The 22,960-nt window shown below is 39.7% G+C and overlaps 2 protein-coding genes across 5 annotated transcripts in view; one reads left to right on the forward strand and one right to left on the reverse strand.

Moving 5' to 3' along the window:
* Positions 1–12,836, reverse strand: part of MET (MET proto-oncogene, receptor tyrosine kinase) — a 111,732-nt gene extending 98,896 nt beyond the window's left edge. The window contains exons 1-2 of one of the 4 annotated variants that reach the window (XM_053218178.1): positions 12,299–12,836; positions 2,678–2,755 (exon numbers count right to left, since the gene is read on the reverse strand). In XM_053218178.1, the coding sequence (XP_053074153.1) occupies positions 2,678–2,741 (64 nt within the window). In that variant the 5' untranslated portion in view covers positions 2,742–2,755; positions 12,299–12,836. Of the gene's footprint in view, positions 1–2,677; positions 2,756–12,187; positions 12,212–12,298 lie in introns of those variants that run through there. The other 3 variants (XM_053218176.1, XM_015067333.3, XM_053218177.1) reach the window with 3 other exon arrangements.
* On the forward strand, positions 7,371–22,856 carry LOC128314984 (translation initiation factor IF-2-like). The gene is made up of 3 exons (XM_053220281.1): positions 7,371–7,439; positions 12,293–13,182; positions 20,685–22,856. The coding sequence occupies exons 1-2, from the start codon at positions 7,371–7,373 to the stop codon at positions 13,121–13,123; spliced, it is 900 nt and encodes a 299-aa protein (XP_053076256.1). The 3' UTR covers positions 13,124–13,182; positions 20,685–22,856.
* Positions 22,857–22,960: the final 104 nt, after the last annotated feature.

A 22,960-nucleotide genomic window follows, 5' to 3' on the forward strand; every position in this document is an offset into this window, starting at 1 on the left:
GCTCTGTGCTGACAGTGTGGAGCCTGCTTGGGATTCTCTCTCTCCCTCTCCCTCTCCCTCTATCCCTCTTACCCGTGTGTGTGTGTGTGTGTGTGTGTGTGTGTGTGTGTGTGGGTGTGTGTACTCTCTCTCAAAATAAATAACTTAAAAAAAAAAGCAGTTCAACTCCTTAGCACATGTGAAAAACCATTCATGATTTGGCTTCTGCTTAACTCTCCAGCCTTGCCTTTTGCCATTGTCCCCCTAGAAATCTAGGCTCTATTTTCCCCTTCTGCAAGTTGCTGAAGTAGGCCATGAGCTCTCCCACTCTGGGTCTCAGCACATATGGATCCCTCTCTATGGAACACTTTTGTCCTCACCTTCACCTGATTAACTAACTCTCTCTTCAAGTCTCATTGTAGGTGACACTTCTTTCAGGAAGCCTTCTCTGTTGCCTCTCTCACCCTCTAGAAAGAGTAGAAACTGTTCCATGTGCTCACATATCAAACCTGCCTTATCCTTAGTTACACTTTATTATGTTGAGTTGTAATTTGTTTGTAACTCCCACTAGACTAAAAGCTCCATTTTTATCCCCTAGCAGTACACAGCACTTGGCAAGGATTTGTTGAAGAATGGATAATGAAATGAATTAGTAAAGAATGACCCTGTACAAAGACTCTGGCAGTATGGATATAACAGAAAAAAAGAAGACTAGATTAGAAAGATATTAAAGAGATAAAGTTTATGTGACAATGATCTAACATGGATTTTGATCATAGGGGAAGAATCAGAAGTCAGGGATGACTAAAAAATATCTATCTTGGTGTCAAAAACAAAGGTAAGATAAATAGGCAGAGAAAAGTTATGGGGCAAAAAAAATAGTTCAGTTAATAACTCTGAGGTATCTGTTGGTCATTCAAGTGCAAGTGTCTATAAGGTAGCTAATAAATGGGCATGGTGGTCTAGAGCAGAGAGAGTCAGACATGACAATTGTGAATCATTGGTCCATCAGTGTATTTGAAGTAATGGAGGTAAGTAAGATCACATATGGGCATGTTCAGTATGCAGAAAGAAGGAATTCAAGCTTTAGATATAAAGTTGAAATCTAAACTCTAAACAGAAAAGTTTGAGTGGTATTTCAGAAGCTAGAAATTTCAAAAAGGAGGAGTAATATGTATGGTGTCAAATCTCACAGGGGGGTCAACTGGGATAAAAACAAGTGTCCATCAGATTTCACTATGAGGAGGTTGCTGGTTATTAGAGTGAAGACATCTTCTTGGTAGATGGGAACAGACTGCTTGAGTGGAATGAATTAATGAATGAGAATAGAGACACTGAGTTAGAAATTATTTTCAAGAATTTTTTATTTAAAGGATAAGGCAGAAATAGAAGTGAATACTTAAGATAAATACTTAAGGTAAATGTATAGTAAAAACCCTATCAGAATGTCTGGATTTTTTTTTTTTTCTAGAAGCAGCAGCAAGTTGAGTAAGGGCTGAATGAAAACAGTGAGGGAAATTTTAAAAGATGGTAAGGGTGGGCAGGGAGGGTGGGACAGATGAAGCAAGGTGCTCAAAGATGTGGGAGAATAGAATCAAGACCACAGGGTGAAAAGACCATTTTATCATTTGAGACAGAAGCAGGGAGGTAATAACGGGTATATGGAAACCATCTGGGCTTCTGTTTACTCTCCAAACCATAAAGGGAGATATTACACTGAGAGTAAAGGAAGCAAAAGAAAGAAAGTTTGGAATCATTGTGGGAATGGGGGAAAATGGGCAATGACCAAAACAAAAGTTCTCTTGAGGTGATACTAATCCTAATGCACAATGCTGATTTCAGTTGAGTGTCCAAGCAGTCAGCAAGACAGATTTGGGAATTAAATGGTTCCATAATCATGATGTTGGTAGTGAATTCTTATAATGTTTATATAACTCATCAGATATATGGGCCTTTATTAAAGGGCAATGCTAGCATTTGATTATTTTTATTTCAAAACCAGTTTTATTAAAATCTACAAGGAATAATTTCAGAGAAAAGAAAACACACTGAAACAGACACTCTGCTCTCTTTTCAATAAAACCAACAATCTGAAGATGTTAAAGAAATGAATCAGATATAATGATCATCTAACTGTGAAAATTAAAACCCATTTAGGAATTGTGAGGGAGGCTTGATCTTAAATACCACTCTAGTTACTCATTCAGAATCTTTAATAACATTTGGAAAGTAATTAATCAACTTATGACATAGACTCAAGGGCTGTCACATTTCATTGTCGTTAGTGAAACTGGGGTTTTATCTGCACTCTTCTGGTAATTTAAAGAACAATCTTTTTTGTAAGCTTTTTGAAGAGCAGAAGAGTGTTTAAAACAATTCAATTCTGACATATAGATTTCAATGAACAATCCAAGTATGTGTTAGTAAAACTGAAGTACAGTTTAGAAGTATCTTAATTTTGACATGACAGAAAGTGAATTTCTGAAAAATCCAAAATGTGTATTTATTTCTTTTAGGAAGACGCTTTTTCTGTCAACAAGCTTTACTTTGGGTGCTTCTTTATATAATTCAATAGCACTTAAAAAAAAAACAGCTAGGGTAATAATATTTTAAGCCCAAAGGTTCATGTAGGCCCTAAACGATTCTATTTGTCTGGTGTCTCTATCTTAACTAGACAATGGTCAGTCCATTAACTCACCTTGGACAGTGTAGCAGCAGCTGAAGGGGTTCTGTCTGAATATGAGACCAGAGTAAGGTGACATCTACTCACTTCAGTCTCTCAGAGGAGGAAAAAGACAAAAAGTGAAGGCAGACCTTGATAGGAGCTTTCCTCAAATCTTTAGACCACTGTCTGAGTTCGTGTTTAGAACATAACAAATGTAATTATTACATACACTCCAGCATGAACTCTGTGTAATCAAAGCCCAAAGAAATGGCCTCAAGATAATATCTGAAAGTAAAGCTAATATATATCCACAGCAGATGGTATTCCAAGGGAGAATAGTTATGGATATAATTTCGAAGGCCATAAGCTTTGATCCCAAGAGTAACTGATGCATTATAATGAGCTGATATGCTAGAAATTTCTGGTCATGAACATCATGTAAAATACTTGTAAGTTTGGTTTTAAAACTATGAATTCTTCTGAGAATACAGAATTTCATTTGTAGTGTCTGCAAGTAGCTAATAGAATGCTTAGAGCATGTCTCCAACACTCAGAATAAAAGTTCCTTTTACTTCCTGCTATGTATCCTTGCTATTCTTATTGGTATCTGAGGGTACAACAGACTAACAGTTCTGATCTAGGATTGGGCAAATGATAGCCTCACTTCTCCTAGAATCAAACCACATGTGACAGAGGAAGTTCAGACTTTGCTTACCTATCACATGTCCTACCATTTTACTGTGAGTATTCCTGGATTCCCCACTCAGTTGTGCCCAGCCTTTTTCCTATTCAGAAGGCAGCAGCCTGATTCCTAATGTGACACTCTCCTCACAACCAGCACTGCACCCAAGCCCGTGACCCAGCAGTGTATCCACCCATCTCTCCCCTCTTGTAAACTCACTGATCCAACACCCATTAAAACTTCCAGGTTTTGGGGCACATGGGTGGCTCAGTGGGTTAAACATCTGACTCTTGGTTTCAGCTCAGGTCATGATCTCATGGGTTCATGAGTTGGAGCCCTGCATTGGGCTCCATGCTGACAATGCTGAGCCTGCTTGGGATTCTTTCCCTCTCTCTCTGCTCTTCCCCCACTGGTGCTGTCTCTCTCTCTCTCAAAACAAAACAAAACAAAACAAAAACAATAAACTTCCAGCTCTTCTCCTTCATTATTTCTTTTCTCTATCTGTTGCATGAGAGTTATCACAAAAACCTTCTTAACTTGAACTACAGTTTTCCAAGTATACAAATATAAAGGCTTATCAAATTATGAGAACTTGTAGAGTTTTAAAGAGCATCTAAAAATGAACGTGCACATATTGATATACGATTATTACTAATGGTTTGATCAACCATTGAAATAGAAATTAAGCATGTCTCTTTCTATATATATGACCATATAAGCCATATAAATAAATTACTCCTTATATAGTACTATCCATAATTAAGTTTCAAAACAAGTTTAATGATGGAATGAATATGCATTCAGTAAACCTTCAGGTTCACCTAAAAGAACCTCTATGTAAAGACCATAATAGCACAATTTTCCTTTTTCTCTCCACCAAGATACAAGAAATCACCAAATTCTGTCACCCCAATGTTTTCTGAGGACAAAATGTGAGGAGTAGTTAGAAATTCACAACATGGTATCAAGAAAGATCTCAGTGCCCATGTTTCAGTACTCTGCCTTCTTCTAAATACTACTTTCTTTCTTTTAGAGAGAAGGACTTGCTGTCTCCACAGCCATCAGTACTCTAATCATGTGCATTTCAACTTCACGTAAAGCTACATATTTGTGCTGAGTCCATATGGGAAGTCTAGTTACTAGAAAATATACACTCAAAAACAGGAAGTCTAAGTACAGTAAGAGGTGTTCTTCTCCACACAATAGAGTTTAAATATGTGTCATCTATATAATCTGGAGCAAAACCTAACACCCTCATTATTGTTGAAAAACTCTTCCCTTCTACATTATGGCAACTTAGGATTATAGCATTACATTTTCTAAACCTGTTTGAACTTGCTTATAGATACAAATGACCTGCCCTTTTCTATGCATAGTTTTCAGCCAGTAAGCATGTCAAGGTGGGAGGAAGAATGGCAGGAACAGTAAAAGGGGGAAAAAAATCAATTTTCAGAAAGCATATGGTAACAACTGAATATTTAATCTAATTAGCCTAGAAATGCCTTCCTATTTTCAGCACTCTTTGCAAGGCAGTTGCTTCATGGTACAGAATGAATTTCAATAAATGTCATATATTTAGTTTGATGGCTTATTTTAAAAATTTGTCGAACCAGGTCACTGACTCAGAATAGATTTATTCTGAGACATGACAGATGGATACTGATACTGAATAGAAAGATTGACATTAGCTGGAAGGTTCTACGCAGAAGAAAACTTCATTCAATTAACATTCAACAAAAGTGTTACTGAGTACCTACTGTGTGTTAGGATAAAATAATAAATATTTGGACCTTACTTTTTTTTTTTACAATAGAAAGAGGAGTGCTGGCAAAATATTTTCCTTGGGGTTAGTAAGGATTACAACTGAATACTACTGGGTCTTTAAAAGTACTTACATTTTTCACATTGCATCAGAAAACTGTATTAGCACTCGTTCAAATTTTCATTCTGTTACGGTTATGAGATTTTAGACCTAATTCAGATATTTGAAGATGCTGTTTACTGACCCTTAGCAAAAACCAACTTCCTATTCTTCTGGAACAAAAAAGGCCTTACATGGCTTCAAAGATTTCTTAGACATCAAAGAGCTTAGAGAGACATACAGTTTATGGGTAATGATTTAGGATTTAGTGAATCAAAAACACATGGATTAAATTTCCTTTAAAAGACTCCTAGGTTTAAATTTTAAGAGCTAAAATGTTGGTCTAAACACACAGTGGTCTCAAGAAAAGGCAAAACTTATTTTTAAAGATAGTTTGAATTGTCTTGTGGACCCCAAACTTGGCTGGATTTTCCTTTCTCACATGATTAGACTTCAAAGGAGACAACCTGCCTTCTGTTAAACAAATTTACTCTACCTCTCTCTCTGCCTTGTGAAAACTACATTACAGTTGATCCTCCAATAACATGAGTTGGGAATGCACGGGTCCACTTATACAACACAGTACTGTAAATGTATTTCCTCTTCCTTACCATTTTCTTAATAACATTTCTTCACTTTATTTTAAGAATACAGTATATAGTACATGTAACATAATGTGTTAACCAACTGTTATTGGTAAGGCTTCCAGTCAACAGTAGACTATTAGTAGTTAAGTTCTGGGGGAGTCAAAAGATACACAGATTTTTGACTGTGCAGGGGGTCAGTGCCCCTAACCCCTGTGTTGTTCAAAGGTCAACTATATTTCAAAGGTCTCCAGCTCTGAATGCTTTTCGGTATTTTCAATAAAATGTTAAAAAATCACAAACAACCCATGGTCTTATGAAACAATTGCAGTACTTTCCAGTTCCTCCAAGTCAATTCTGTTTTCTTATGTGCAACTTCAAAATTGGACTGGGATTTTAGATCCAACTATCAGGGAATATAGGATCACTTCAAAACAGGAAAAAGCCACTGATATTAATATGTGCACTGTTTCACGATATATTATATTTGCATTTAAAATAGTAGGAAGAAATACAGTACATAATCTTCCGTTCTAACACAATGGCCTTCCTGAAGGCCACTAGCCTGGGCATTTCACTGAGATTTTAGGATTAAAGGAAACAAGTTAGTGGACAACCTGTGAGCTTTCATTCCTTTGGAAAAATAGATTGCAATAGTGATCTGATGGCTTTTAAAGGGCACTCGAAACTAATGCAGTACACGTTTTGAATTTCAATGGTAGAGAAATAACAACTAGTGAAGTTCAGGCAGAAATAAAAAAAACAAAACAAAGCAAAAGCACCAGTATTCCAAAGAGGGAGTTTATCCTGAATGAGAACTTGGAAATGAAATCTATACATACAGTTACGATGAACTGAGGTTTCAGAAAAAGATTGTTTCACTTTAAGAATGAAAAAAGTAGAGTGCCCTTTAGTTTACAAATATACATAGCTTGATAGAAAGCATACTGGTTAATGAGTTTACAAAAATAAGTATGTGCCAATAGGTGATAAATTATATCTTTTTTTATTTAAAAAAATTTTTAATGTTTATTTTTGAAAGAGAGAGAGACAGAGTGTGAGCAGGGGAATGGCAGAGAGACAGAGAGACACAGATTCCGAAACAGGCTCCAGGCTCTGAGCTGTCAGCACAGAGCGTGACGCAGGGCCTGAACTCACAAATTGCAAGATCATGACCTGAGCCGAAGTCGGATGCTCAACTGACTGAGCCACCCAGGTGCCCTTATCCTTTTTTTTTTTTTTTTTTTTTTTAATTGCTAAACTAATTTTCCAGAGGGAGGACAAATCTGAGAACTCTAGAAGATAAAATACTTGGCACAAGTGGCTCTGGGACTCTTCGGCCATGCATGCTGCTGAATATAACACCTGAAGGTGATACAGTGGACCACTTGGCAGGTGTAGTCATGGCTAAGGATTGTAAACAGAACCACCAGAGGCCAAATCTGGCACACAGACTTTTTGTCTCTGTATCCTGTGCAGTGTTTTAAAGATGCTAAGTCAACACTTTAAAGTTGCAAGGTTTCTAGTTTCTCTTGAAAATTTGAAAGACACCACCACATGGGCCCATGACACATACTGGGATCCACAGCAACTCTGATGATGCCAAATGCTGTCTGCCTCCTTTTAGGTGTGGCTTTTTCTAAGCACGTTGTCATCCCTAGTGAAATGGTTAGTTTCATTCATTTAGGTTACCTGTTTGCAAATCTTTTTTTAATTTTTTAATTTTTTTATTTTAATAATCTCTACGTCCCACATGGGGTTTAAACTCACAACCCCGAGATTGAGTTGCATGCTCCACTGACTAAGCCAGACAGGTCCCTCCCTTTTTTTTTTTTTTTTCCTGTTTGCAAATCTTGATACAGGATATAGACAGGGCTTAAAGGGGCAGGAAGAAAAGAGGAAGAAAATCCAACACAGTGGTTTAACATTGGAAAGGGAAAAGAAAGGAGAGAGACAAGAAAAAAGTGTTCAGCAAACAGAGGCTGCATACCATGAGCAACTGTCTCCTTTGCTGTCTCCAAATATTTACTGTGGAAGGGATCTGAGACAAAGGCTGTGGGTATTACTCTCAACAAATCCTTTTGGGCCAGGTTTACAGTGTAGAAAATAAGAAGGAAAATTGTCTGAATGGAGCAAGAACCTTGATCAAGGATGGCATGTGGACATGGGACCAACTGAATGCAGGAAAATACCATGGGTTTGCTTCTTCCATACACCATAAACCAAGGGATGTGGGCCACTCCTTCACCGTCCCCTTTGAGACTGCAATGAACTATGGCAGGCACTGTCCAAGTACTTCCCATAAAAAATGAGGGACTCCAAGTATAGCTGTGCGGGCTATGCACTGCACAATTCCAGAGACAACAAAATGAAAATAGCGTTCCCAAGAAGTGCAAAGCAGAAGCCATGCTCCAGATTTTCACATGGCTCATTCTCTTATCTCCTTCAGGTTCTAGTTCAAAGGTCATCTTCAAAGTGAAGCCTTCTCTAACTCTACTACTGAATTTTTCAATTACCACTCCATCCCCTTATGCTTGACAGTCCCCACTCCACTTCCTTGCAGCTCTTATCACCACATCACAAATACATTTTTATTTATGTATTTTATTTATTGTTTGCCTTCCTCAATATAGAACAGAGTATTATACTGTTAGAGATCTTAGTCTGTTTTATTCTCTACTGCTATGCCAGAGTCTTGAATTATGGCTGGTAGGTGCTCAGTAAATTATCCTGAATGTCTAAGTCCTCAATCACATTCTTAGAGTATAGGAACCTGGCTTTCTATACCAAACGTGGGGTATGAACTCACAACCCTCAAATCAAGAGTCACATGCTCTATCGACTAAGCCAGTGAGGTGCCCCTACAGGCCCTTAATATGAATTCTATGGTTCCCTATAGCTACATAATTTATTACAGAAATTAAAAACTACATAAGTAACCTGCATAAATATACTTGTGCAAATTTACACAATCATAGAAGAAATATGTATACCTGGATATGCAATTAGTTAGCTGGGGTTTTTTTCCCCACTGTTCTCACACCTCCTGCTACAAATGCCACACGTGTGATTTTTCTCTCAATTACATTTTACAGCTTATAAAAACACTTTCTTCATTTTGTCCTCCGAAAAGCAAAGGATCTGTAGTAAGATTTTACTGGATGTTTTTATTGAAACAAATCCCAAGGGGAATATACTAAACTGTTAAACACAGCTGAAGAGATATCTGAGAATGGGCTTTCTGATAGTAGGACAGATTACAAAATTACTCACAGCTCTTTATCTGATAACAGGAGCAGAACGCCCCACACCAATGAATAAAGGCTTTTTCTGGTATCTTTACTACAAAAAGAGAAAGAGCAAAAAAGAGCATTTGAGAAATAGAAGGTGAGAAAAACTCCAGAAATTAGAAATGTTACATTCATCACTTATCACTAACCTAAGAATCCTAAACTATGCTTCAGTGGAAAATGCTTCAAATAGTTAACCTTAATGATGGCTGGGCAGAAGCTATGTGGTGCAGTCAGGATAGCATGGAGGCTAGGCTCAAACACAGTGTCCTTGCCTATAGCAAGGAGAGGTTAGTATGTTGATATCAGCCTCGTCTATTTTGTAAGGTTGTTGTAGTCTCAAAAAGAGAACATGCTCAGAAATAGCTTGAAAATTCTAAGAAGTCTTTAAATTCCAATCTTTTGTTGTTTTTTTTTTAAAGAAGTCTATAATTTAGTAGTAAATGGGATGATTTCTAATGTCATTTTCATGTTATGTCCCCTTAATAATTATGGATCTTGGTTCCATTTTATATGTTATTTATCTGAATATCTAGATTATAAACTCTTCAAGGGCAGAGATTTCATTTCTCCCTTTGAAAAAATGTTTCTTTAGTATCAAACACATACGACGCTCAACATATAGTTCTTAGCTATTTTTGGTGAGGCAAATGTAAGCCTGGCAGCAATTCAGTGCCTGTTAAGAAAAGAGAATCAAAGTGATCCTAAATTGACATTAGTCAGTATATTTATCATCCATTACTAAGAGGTTACTATTTATTTTGCATAGAGCAAAGCCCTTGAGGAAACTGCCCTGAGGGCTCTATGTCAAAGATACCAGTTTCAACATACACCAGGGAGGTGAAAGGAGGTTAATTTCCTGGTACGTGAGATTCTTCAAATTTTCTTCCCTTAAGGCAGCACAGTTAGGAAATCTGGTATCCCATTAACAAGCACAGCAGCCTGAGGAAGTATTAGAGATGATGGAGAAAAGACAGCATTGCTGGCTCTGGTGCGCCTAATGACAGCAAAGAAGAAACCATGAAATCAGAGTGGAAAAATGGGGGTACAGAGGGTTTGGAAGCAACTCTGACCAAACCCAGAAGGGGTGAGGAGAAAGGGACAGAAAGATGGGAGGTGCTCTCAGAGTGTACAGAGTTGTGTATTCCTCATGGGTGTGGTGTGTGGCCATAGGCACTGGTGCAGCCACCTAGAGAAAGGTGTTGTGTCCGAAAGGAATAATTCTTTTGAGTTATTCACTTTCTTTTGAGATGATTACATTTGAGAACAAGTTTATTTGAGGCTACTATATAGATTTGTAAAAGGAAAATTAGACCAATGCTATTTTGAATTATTATTTTTTTAACCAACGGCTAAGAAAATTGACTTTTCAAATGTATTTCTTAGTCTAACCCACATTAAAACAAATTTTAAAAATTTCAAGATTATAGTGGGACATATACTTAAATGGGAATTTATAAAATAAGTATATGTCTCCTGCTAAGAAAAGGGTCAATTTCCTTTTATTGTAGTTTTAAAAGTCATGAAAATATTACCAGCTTTCATACTGACTGGCTACGGTTAATCTTGTATATCTTTAGCATTCAAATAAACCTCACCCATTAATTCTGAAGGCATGGAGTGTATATATAATGTAAACCCCTCCTGTGATGTATTAAGAACAAAGCAATCTTTGAAAAAGTAATACTCAGCAGATCATCTTTTATATGCCATACAGTCCATCATGTTAAAATCAAAACATATTTAGGTTAATAATTATAGACTTATGCACCATTAAGTTTGAGACTTGAACAGATTTTCCAAAACACCAGTGTATTTTATAGGCACTCAAGACACATTTTTGTGTCTACACTACAAAAATGTCTTAGGAGTAATATAAATGTTACTGGTATTATTCAGCAGTTTAAAAAGAATGAACTTTGAATACGCCACAGTCTTGCAGTGTATAAGTGGAGCCACAGCACCTTACTTCTGTTCTATTACAGAAGTTTACATGTGAAAACAAATCCCAATAAGCTTAGAGCTCGAAAGGAAAGCTACGTACATGTAAGTAATCCAAGCACCACTTAACAGTTTACATAAAAACACAATTTATGTCCCAGTAGCACAGAGAAACATGATGTACAGCATTTTCAGACCATCTTCATGCAGAAAAAATGCATTAGTCAGCTATAATAGTTCAGCTATAAAGGAAAATAATGTTTTTCTGGATCCATTTGCATGGCAATGTCCATGTGTCTGGCTGATGAAAACGGCAGAATAAACCACCCAACTCTACAAAATGTGAACAGTCTTCTTAAAATTCAGTAGAGGGTCCATATAGTCTATATTCTCTGCAATGTGAGTTTTTACAATCCTCTCACGTTCATCGCCCATCTTAACCTGACAATTATAGTATCCTGATTATGTTGCTTAAGAGGGCTGACAATATTTCATTCAGCCCTAGAGCTCCTTTGAACATAAAACTGTGATAAGGTAAAATACACTGGGCAACTATTCATGCGTGAGCCACTGGAACTCTCTCCAACTGCCAAATTAGTAAATGGCCCTTTTAAAACATAGAAGGTATGAAATGGGAAACCAATCCATAGTCGGTGAAAATACTTTCATTGGAACTTAAATTATTGGATCAGTACCAGTACTAGCTAGACTGTCCGACCTCCGGTTATAATCTATTTCCCCGAATAAGATAGATGTCCTCCATATAGCCCCGGCAAAGAAATAAGTAAGGTACGATTGAAAATGATGGATCACAAGCCCTATGTGTTTGCCAGAAATGAAGAATTCAGATTTTCACAAACACACCTGCCCCTTGAAAGGATCCTCAAGCGTTATAGATAAAGCAGGGCTGGGAACAAGAAAAGCACTTGGCTCAAATCTCGCCTGCCGCATCACTCTGGGACATGGTGACCAAATCTCTTTTCTAAGGGCTGAGTCAGATCACCGCCTTGAAACTTGCCCGGCCATAACAGTCATACATCACCCCTTACTCCAGCGCCCCTCTCTCCCCTGAGTCATACAGGTGGCCGTCAGAAACAACCCCTTAAAACGAAAAGCTCCACTCTACTTTACACCTCTACCCCGCCACGTCCCTTCAGTTTCTGAAACCCCTAAACTCTTGCTCACCTCCCTGGTCTTGCCCCGTGGAACAGCACTCAGGTCGCTTAAGGGGAACAAAGAGCAGAACGCTGGGGCCGAGGGGTGGGGTGCGGGGTCTGGAGTGGGCTGTAGCTTTACCTCGAGGCGTCCAAGAACCGTGGAGAAGTCAGTCGCACAGAGACCACCCGCGTGCTCCGCGCCTCCCGGCTGCAGGTCAGCTGTCGCCCCGCATCTGGCTGGCGCCCTCCGCTGGGTTCCGCATCTGGTCACAAAGCGCTCGGGGCGCTGCAGGCAGCGAGAGCGTCCGGGTCACCTGCGGCGCGGCCGAGCCGAACGCCCGGTCTGCCAGCCAGCCGAGCTCCCTCCGCCCCTTCTCACCCGCGCGCAACCGAGCCGGTGACTCAGCCGGGCAGTGGCGCGCGCGGCCCGCGGCGGCCCCGGGCGCGTCCCGGCGGGAAGCACGGGCAGGCGACCCGACCCAAGCGCTCGCCCGCCTGCCCGCCCCAACACTTGTCCGTCTACCTCGAGCGGGGTCGTCCGCCCGGTCCGCCGGTCCTAGGACCGCTGAGGTGGGGACTGGCACCACCCAGAGGGGGAAATCGGCCCCCGCCCTTCCTGCCGCCCGCGCGCCGCGCCTGGCCCCGCGGGGGTCGCGTTTCCTCCCACCCCTCCCCCGCCCCCGCCAAGGTGAAACTTTCTAGGTGGAGGAGAAGTTTTCTCGCCCTGGCCGCGAGATCCCAACTCCGCCAGCTCGGGCAGTTTGAAGTTAGCACAGGGGGAGATAAGCGAGTCCGAGTCTCCCCCTCCTGGTGCTCGCGCGGCGAGCGTCAGCCGACGCGCGGAACGCCCGGCGCGCCCACTCCGCGCACACTCCACGCACCCCACCCCGCGCGCTGCCGGCGGGAGAAGCGCGACGCTCTGATGCCAGACTCTCCCACGGCTCCGTCAGCCGCTGGGCGCTGAGCGAGGTAGAGAAAGAGTTGGACACCACAGAGACAAGGAATTCATTGTTAGCGACGGAGGTAGGAGTGGATGGAGAATTGTCCCAATGATTTCGTTATGCAACGTTTATCCCCTGCTATATAATAACTTGGATCTCTGGGAGGAAGAACAACACAGGAGTTTAGCCCTGAGGAAACTTCAACTTCTTTCACTTTTTTTTTTTTTTCATAGCAGGAAACAGGCTGATTAAATAACTAGGCAAACAGCAATGAACAAGCAAAACGGAACAAAAGTTTAATTCTTGAACGTTGAAATCTTATGATTAAAAAAAAAAAAGGTTTGTGAGGCCTGGTGAATTGTATTAGGAATGTGTTAGGGTAAGTTTTTATACTTCATATGCCTGACTACCAAAATTGACATTAACCTTCAAGAGAATAAACACGCAAAAGTAACAGAATCTAAGGAACAGCACTGCCTGTTAGGTCTTAGTAGGTCTCCTTTCTGACTGGCCGAAGGGCTTGTCATATAATGGCATCTGTTAATTACTGAGTCACGGCACTAAACAACATTCACTGTGCAGGCTCAGGAATCATTTACTACAGAATGAAAAACAGAAAAGTAAAATAAGAATAGTTGTCATTTTCCTGAGAGCTTACTATGTGCCAGGCACTTTATCAGGGACTGCAGAAGCAGTTTCAATCCTCAAAAGTAATTACCTCATGATTCCCCAATTTTATGGAAAAAGGACTTTCCTATTACGTCATACTAGAGCTCTGCATTGAACCATTTTGCAGATGAGGAACCTGAATGCCTAAGTTCCTGAGGGTCACATAACTGGTTAGTAAAAGAGGTGAGGTTAGAACCCAGCCCTCAAATCCCAGTCAGGTGTTCTTCACAGCATGCCAAAAGGCCGAAGCCTGGCAAGCTTACTGAAGATTTCCTGATATCACATGGCGCAATTAAGTATGACTATGGTTATTGGTTATATTACCATATTGGTTATATGGTTATTAAAGGCTAACCTATAGGTCACAGGGCACTGGTCCCATTTATGGACAGTTCAGTTATAGATTTGGGGTTCAGTACCAACTTTCAATAAAAGAGGAATAAACTAATGGATTCTCACACACACACACACACACACACACACACAATTAACCATAGTTGTCCAAAGAAATGACTAGAGTGTCGTTTCTGTTTCCTGGTTTCCATAGCAATATGTTAACTGGATATTTAGATTGCATTATATAGTTGCCTGAACAGGTTTTCTGAGTTTGTGTACCATGATAAAAACACAAAAGAAAAAAATTACAATTAAACTAGTAGAAAAGCCAATGCAAAATAGAAAATAGATTATAAACCTAAGTAATGTATTATGTATCTTCAGCACCAAAGTTTCCTAGTTCCTAGTTACTGACAAATTTCAATCCACTTTTGAAACTGTATTAAAAATTGTCATTTTGATTTATTAACCATGAGTAAGGAGATAACATTTTATAAAAATAACATTTACTAGGAATAGCATCATAAAAGTATCTGAGTGTGTGGAAATAAAATAATTAGTTTTTACATACTACCCAGAGAGTTTCGATCAGGGGAAGGGTTAGAAGTCATTTCACATATTTGGAAATCGACAGAAGCAGATACTTTTAAAAGGCAATGAGAGTTCTAAAGTTCAATTTTCGTTTTGTGGCTAACTTCACTTGTTGCTGTTTAACTTTCCTTGGGTCCATGGTATGGGTGACACACTGTATGATGGAGTTCTTTTGGTATTTTCCTAATCAAACCAAACTCCTGTGGCCAATACTGTTGGCTGGCTAAGCCAGCACCTGTTCCCAACCAGATATTCCTTTGCCTGCCTCCACTCCTGGGGTTAGAAAGGAGAAATACTTGCTTTCCCAGACTCCTTTGCAGCCAGACATGGCCATATGATATTATTCTGATAATGAAATTACGCTAAAGTCTGTTGGAGACTTCTGGGAAAGAGTTTAATTTCCCGATTAAAGAGATCTGATAAGCTTGCCACCCCTTCCCACTTCTTGCTTTCTTGATTTCATATATAATGCCCAGCCGAGAAGTAGTCATCTTGTGACCATGAGAAGTTGGCTCTGGCGTTGCTGAGCTATAGCACTAATACCAGTAGACCCCTGCTTCCAGATTTGTTATTTTTTGGGAAAATGCTTGTTCCAGACACTGTTAGCCAGGATTTCCAACACCTGGAGTCCAAAGCATTCAAAACTGATATATTCTCAAATGGGGAACAAGACATCTCCAAGACTGAGTTTGGAATAGTAGTTAAAAGTGTGGGTTTTAGGGGGTGCCTGGTTGGCTTAGTTAGTAGAGCATGTGACTCTTGATCTCAGGGTGGTGAGTTTGAGTGGAGCCTACTTAAAAAGAAAAAAAAAGAGTGTGGATTCTAGAGTCAGAAAGCCTTGGATTTCAGTCTCAGTTCTGCTGCTTGATACCTGTGTAACTATAGGCTGGTGGCTTAAACTGTGCCTTATCTGTAAAATGAGGATAGTAATAGGGTTTGTGAGGATGAAATGAAGAGCTATTAAGTAAAGCACATGGAATAGTGTCTGATGAAATATAAATTCTTGAAAGGCCTGAGCCATCCCTACCCACGTATTTGTGGATAACACACAGTGCTAAACTATGAACAGGACCCCATCTCTTAACTCCGAGATGGGCCTAATGATAGCCATGGACAAGACTGAGAGGAACAGTGATGTCCTGCTCTAAACATGCCACATCCTTTCTGCTCTCCCTTCAAAACATTAAAATGTGGATCTTCAAAGGTTCTCTTTAAGTTCATTCACATGATACTGTATTTGAAATAAAAATGAAAGCAGTCTTCTTAGAGCAAGGCTTCACACTGGCAACCTGTGGAGGGTAGGAACCACAGACATGCACAGGCCCACAGAATATTTTTTAGCAGTTTGAATTGTGGTAGACAGAACATATGTTTTGCAGTTTGCCATCATCTTACCATCTTGTCTTGTAATGCATCCAGCCTACCTCTGATCTTGAGGTCACTTTCTCCCATAGGCATTAGGATTTGTGACTTCTGTTTTAGAGTATTTATTCTTGGATTCGCTCACTCTGCTCTCCCTCCTTCCCCAGCCCCGTTGCCCCTGTTATTGTGCCTATGGAAAATGTCCCCACAAAAGGACAAGAAGAATTCAGGTGACAGTTCCTCAACTATTTTTGTAGGCAAATACAATTTGGGGATGTAGGACTCCTCTTACTTTTTAGAGATACCTCATGTACAATAGAATATCGAAGATTCTGAGGACTCATGTGGAAAACCACAACAGAAGAAAACAAAAACAAAGACATGCTTTCTTCCTCTTAACATCTTTAGTAACAGTTTTCTGTAAAATTGATAATAGGGAACACACTGTTGGAAACCTTGCCTTAAAGAAAGGAAATGCCAGGAGTGCTTGGGTGGCTCAGCTGGTTAAGCATAAGACTGTTGATTTCAGCTCAGGTCATGATCTCACAGTTGTGAGATCCATCCTGCGTAGGCTTGTGTGGGGACCCAGCTCAGGCTCCTTGCTAGGGGTGTTTAAGATTCTCTCTCTCCCTCTCCCCCCTCCCTTGCTTGCATGCACATGTACCCACCTCTCTCTCTTAAAAAAAAAAAAAAAAAAAAAAAAAAAAAAAAAAGGAAATGCCAGATACGAAGGGTTAGAACAGGGCACTTTCAATATGAACTGCTTTTATGTCAATTTGTATTGGTCATTTGTTTGTGGCTGGGCTCTCTAAAAATAAAACAGGCAATGTTAAGTTATCTAAAAATACGACTAAGCATATTCAGTATTGAGGACAAGTACACAACTGCTAAGCTCTTGAAGCTACGAGTATGGTTTTACTCAGAAGCTTAGGAAATTGGACACAGAAAAAATGAAAAAAATCTGCCATCTCCAACAGGATGCTGCAGTTTTGTTACAGATTTGGCTCATTTTCACATCCAGCCTATTGCCTCTCTCCTAAAATCAAGTAAAGGCATAATGTATTTATCTCTCATATTAAATGTCTACCATGTATCAATCATGTGTTTGAGTTCTGCTTATGTCCTCCTAACAAAACTCCAGGAGAGGTATCATCCTTCTCAGTTTACATCCAGGGAAATGAGGCTCAGAGAGATCAGGTAACTTATCCAGGGTCATACCACTGACCTAAGTAAGGCTGTCTCTTTGCAGAGCTCTTGCACTTCCCATTGCAACTATTATAAATTGTCTCAGGGCCTCTGGTGGATGATGTAGTCATTTAACATGGAATAGCCGAACTTAAAGCTTCCTCCTATTTTCCTTTCTTCTCTGTACACAAAGTCAGCTGCAACTTAAGACATAGGTACCCCCTCTGTTTGCTTCACTTTGAGGACTGGATATTGCCAAGAGAAGAAAGGTGCTGGCACCACCTATGGTGTTCCATCTGTAAAGCACTGCACAGGCTGGGTGGAGCAAGCGTCCCCAGCAGTCAAGGTGGCCCAGGTGGTCGGCTGTAGGTACAGGACTGAAACCTCCCAAGTGTGAAAAGGAATTGTAATGCTCTTTCCCCAATGTTTCTGTTTTTACAACCCTTGAGCCCTCCTTTGGGGACCTAGGGAATGTGAGAGAGAAAGCAAAGCATCAAATGATAGAGTCAGGAGTCTTAAAAGAAGGTGTTTTGGAGAGTCACTGTCTTCTCAAGAGATGAAAAATAAAGGCAAAGGCTTTTAGAAGAAAGTCCCAGAAGGCTCTTACAATTCTTTCTGCTATCAATACTTCACTCCCAGAAGTTGTATTAATTTTTTTTTCTTTTGTCTTTTACCTTGTGGCAAATTGGCTAAAAAAAGCATTTTGGTAAAGAAAATGGGGAAAATCTTTCATTTTTATATAGCATTGTATAGCTCATTATTTCTCAATGAGCCTAACCATTTCCTCTCAATTTAAACTGTTTGGCACTAATAGAAATGGATTAGCTCTTCTTGGGAAATAGTGCACTAAAAAAATAAACACGTTTCCTTCATTGATCAGCATTTATTTATGGATAGCCTTTTAAAAATGCATATGTGAGTATGTGCGTTTGTGTAATCACTACAATGCCAGGTTTTACCACTAGATTATTGCTTTGGCACTTAACCACAATGCATCAGTTTCTTCACCTATAAAAACAGTTTCAAAGTCTAATGAAACTATTTTTAAAAATTAAGTATCAAAGGGGTGCCTGGGTGGCTCAGTCGGTTAAGCGTCCGACTTCAGCTCAGGTCATGATCTCACAGTCCATGAGTTCGAGCCCCGCGTCGGGCTCTGTGCTGACAGCTCAGAGCCTGGAGCCTGCTTCGGATTCTGTGTGTGTGTCTCTCTCTCTCTGCCCCTCTCCTGCTCATGCTCTGTCTTTCTCTGTCTCAATAAATAATAAAAAAAAAAACAATTTAAAAAAATTTAAAAAAATTAAGTATCAAACAAAATTTTTCTGAAACCAGTCCACTTGGAGCAAATACACCAGACAATTTACTAATTGTATTTTACAGAAAGGGACATTAACTTAGAAGGAAAGTATCCAGTATGCGGTTCTGATTAACTATTGCCTTATTGTATTGTATCCAAATATAAAATTCTTTTTTCTATTTCAGTAATTGATTGATTTAATAATCAACATAAGGATAGTATATTTACTATACTAGTAAATTAGGCACTTTAGAAGTGGCTACAAAATTCAACAGTTTAAGAGGGAATATATACATCTTAGCAGCATTTGAAAAATGATAGAATGAAAGGTTTGATTAGAATCACTGTAACTATTACAGGTAACTAATGTATTCTAAGGTATAACAAAAATGGTACCAACACCTTTGTATTGGCCAGATTTCAACCATTTAGCAACCTCAGTGTTTAAACATAATTACTATTGATATATGTACACAGAAGAAATGGCAGTAACTCTGGATTAACCTTGGTCTGTCAGTGAACAATTTAAAAAACTAAGATGGCAGACAAATTATGACCAGTCAAGGTTCATGTTCAGAAAGTCAGTGGTGATGCAAACTGCTTTGGGCTTCCAGTTTGTTGGTCTACTATAAACATTCCTGCCTTTACTTACTTAAAAAAATCCGACCAAACTGTGCCCAAGAGGCAATTGCAAACTAACCTCTGACAGGACTGTCAGAGCCAATAAAATCATCCGCAAACTTTATGCTTATGTTGAAGGAACTTTCAAGGAGTGTGTAACCTGAATTAGAAAAGACATCTTTTTAGAGCTTTCCCTGAAGTGTCCGGGCCATCTGTTTTAGCACAGGCTCCCCATGTTAGAACTGTTATCAGGTACTTCTGGCTCTCCCATTGCTACTGTTAACAAATGGATTTGTCACCCCAAAGTTAAGAAAAACCAGATGTTTCCTTTGTTGTTCTATGTTCTGATGGCAGGTCAAGACCATGTTTAAACAGCACCAGTGAAATTGAGATTTAGAAATTTAGATCTTGTTCCTCTGGTCAATGAGGTCATATGATTTAGGGCCGTTTCAAGATTTAGACTGAATTTCAGTATTTGGCCATCTACATTTATTGGATTACCTCCAAATTAATCAGTTCTCTATAAATATAAACCTATATTTTATGGGAATCATAATTTGTATGGAAGCAGTTATAAATATGGAATAAAATATTTAAACATGTCAGGTCTTGTAATCCATCAATTAATTTCTTAACCAAATGTTTATTGAGCCCCTACCATGTGCCAGGGAAGTGTTAGTGTCTGAAGCTACAAAGATGAATGAGATGTAGTCTTTACTGTTGAGGAATTTATAGTCCAGCATGAAAAACCAGCTTGTAAATCAGCAGACCCAGTACAATGAGACAAGTGCTAAACAGTGTTAGGAGAGTATCACAGAGTAACTTTGGGGATCAGGGGGAGGTGAGGAAACATGGAAGACATTGCAAGGGAGGCCACATTTGAAACATATCTGAAAGGATGAGCAGGAATTTGCTAGGTGACTATATTTGCAAGGAGATTGAGGTGAGGAAATTAATTCATAGCAGAGACTAACAAAGTAGGTGAGGATCAGAATATGATGGATCTTGTATACTGCACCAAGAAAAACTGTATGATAGGTGATAAGGAGTCACTAAAGCATTTTAAGTAAAATAATTAGAATTTTACATTTAAGAAAGATCACTCTGGTTTAATGGAACATTTGGAGCAGCAATAGGTTAGACGTGGGGTGGCACAAGGGAAGGCTATTTCTTTAGTGCAGGGAAGCAATGTCATAAGGCAGGGACTGCCAGGATGCAGGGCAGGAGGAAAGTTTGATAGATGCCTAGGATATGGAACATACAGGACCACTTAGAGGTTATAGAAATTGAGTGATACTCAGAAAGCTTCTTTTTGTTTTATTTGTCTTTGGTTGTTTAATGGAAGTCTAGCACACAATGATGTATTCATTTTGGATTTACTGAGTTTGAGGTGGAGTATTTACATGTCCCTGCACAATGAGTTGTTAGAGGTCTGGTAGTTGAGTCAAAATACCAGCATGCCACATTATTGTGTTGTCTCATGTTGAGAGCTGCATTTTTCACTCTCCTTCTCCATGTAATTTCAGTTTGGAGTTGGCCCACAGGAAAGCTGTGTGTGTTCTGGAAGGCACAAGAGAAGCAGCCGTCATTATATTCTGAAGGTTATCACTGGATGCAGAGGTGCTGCTGAGTCCCAGTTTATTTGCTCTTCTCTCCTTCCTGATGCTGGCCTTACCAAAAGTGACTAGATCTCCACCAGACACTTTGCTGACAACTCACAGAGGTGGCAGCCATGAAGAGCCAACAACTTTCCATAGACTTCGTGGTCTCACATTCTGGCTTCCAGAGCTCCCTGCAAATTGTGAGTCATTTGTGACTTTTCCCCTTCCCTTCAGCAACATTTTTTTGGATCTGTATCTTCCCAGCTCTTCTCACAATTGTGTAAGTCGTAAGTCATATCATACATTTCTTCTTCTCTATGACTCCTGGTGGTTCTGCTTCTCTGATTGAATTTTTTTAAAGCTATAACCAAAGTGTATTTTCAAACAGAGCTCCTTAAAAACCCTACATTTTATACTCAAAACTTTTATCAGTTGGAATTGTTTTCATTTTGAGAGTCTTTTTCCCCCTGACTTCCTGATAGTGATTATTGGTGCAGGATGATGATCTTAATGTGTCCAAATAGGAGAAATTGTCAGGATAGCTAAGAGGGATTTCAAGAAACTTCAATATTTGGTTTTTATGCTGTTGAAAGAAATCATTATTATTGCTTATATGTGAACATTTTAATATAATATAGTGCTCTAGAACTATTTGGGCCAGAGAGAACGAGGCATAAAAGATCTCAAGTGCCTTGGACACAGGCAGAAAGGACGAGGGCAGATTGTGGCAGGAAAAGAGGTTTTCCTCCTGCTGGCAGGTGGAACAATTCTTGGGGTGTAGTGTGTGGGATGTAGGCTCTTACTGAAAGAGTAGCTGTGGAACAGAGGGTACTGATGCAGTCAGTGCAATGAGGATCTTGCCATGAACAGGTCAAGAACAGAAGTGAGTAGAAGGAACTATCTGGAACTCCAAAGTAAGCATGTGGGTTACTCTTCTTGGGCCATTTCTGCCCTCGGAAGAAGGTGGAGTTTAACTCTAAGGATGATAATAAAGAGGTACGGACTTTGTTGTTAGCATTGGGAAATGAGACTTGACCTAGAAAGGTGTGTGCCCTGGCAAGTACTTTCTTGTTTTTGTTCTGCTTTCTGCCTTTCTTCTAAAGCCAGCAAAGGAGAACATGGGTGTCTCCTACTCCAAGAAGAGAATGGCAAAAAGGGCAGTTTTGGCAGCCTGGCCAGAAAAAGCAGTGGTATTGGCTTTGTTTATTCCTTCAGTGGAAATAGCTTTCTTTCTTATAGTTGCATGGCAGACTCAAAGTCCCAGCCTAATTTCAGAAGGTTTCTATGACTGGCCCTCTCCCACCCCACCCTATCCCACACCCTGGGCAGGCTGACAGGTTGCTTTATCTGTTTTCCAGTGGCACTTCATACTCCTAAGTTAGCACATCTCTCACTGTGTTACAATTAGCCTTTTTTGTTGACAGCTTATCCCAGTGATACATTAGTGTGTGTGTGTGTGTGTGTGTGTGTGTGTGTGTGTGTATTTCTGTCTCTTATTTGTAAGAAAACATTAAGGGAAAGAAAATTAGAAAATCTGTCACTGAGGACAGGGGGAGGTAGAAGGTCTTACATCTCTTAGGATGTGGTATATTCAGAAGGGGTTGCCTTGCTACAAATACAGGTAACCCAACTTTATAATTGATTGGTTAGGCAAGGCATCAGAAATAACACCCTTTCAATCCATTTGCCTAAAATCCTTGATATCTGTATATCAAGATTTGTGGGCCTGATATCTGTGGGCCAGATGACCCTGACCATACTATGTAATTAGTAATCTTCCCTTTCTCCTGGAAAACAAATGGGATTAGCAAACTGTAACAGAGTCTATTATTCTTAAGGATGTCACGCTGGATCATGTCTCCTCTGCAAAGGATATACTATACATACTACACAAAGGAAGAATCATGAAATATGTGCAGAATTCTTGTGATGTTTTTCTTTGTTCAGATAACATGCTTGCTAGTTATTTTGTATTAGATATTTGAAAGGTATCTACTACTTAGTGCCTCAAATGAGGCAAAAATATTGGGATTGGATATGCCTGCCAAACCTGCCACCAATGAGGTAAACCATGTGATTAGATGGCGCCAAAAAGCCAGTCTCATGGGCCTGGAGAAGGAGAGTTGTGCCTGGATGTCACCCAGGACTCACACTATACCTGTGCCCTTGGAAGCACCTGTTGATCATGGCCATGTCCCTTG

Source organism: Acinonyx jubatus, chromosome A2, assembly GCF_027475565.1.
Source record: "Acinonyx jubatus isolate Ajub_Pintada_27869175 chromosome A2, VMU_Ajub_asm_v1.0, whole genome shotgun sequence".
Taxonomy (NCBI): Eukaryota; Metazoa; Chordata; class Mammalia; order Carnivora; family Felidae; genus Acinonyx; species Acinonyx jubatus.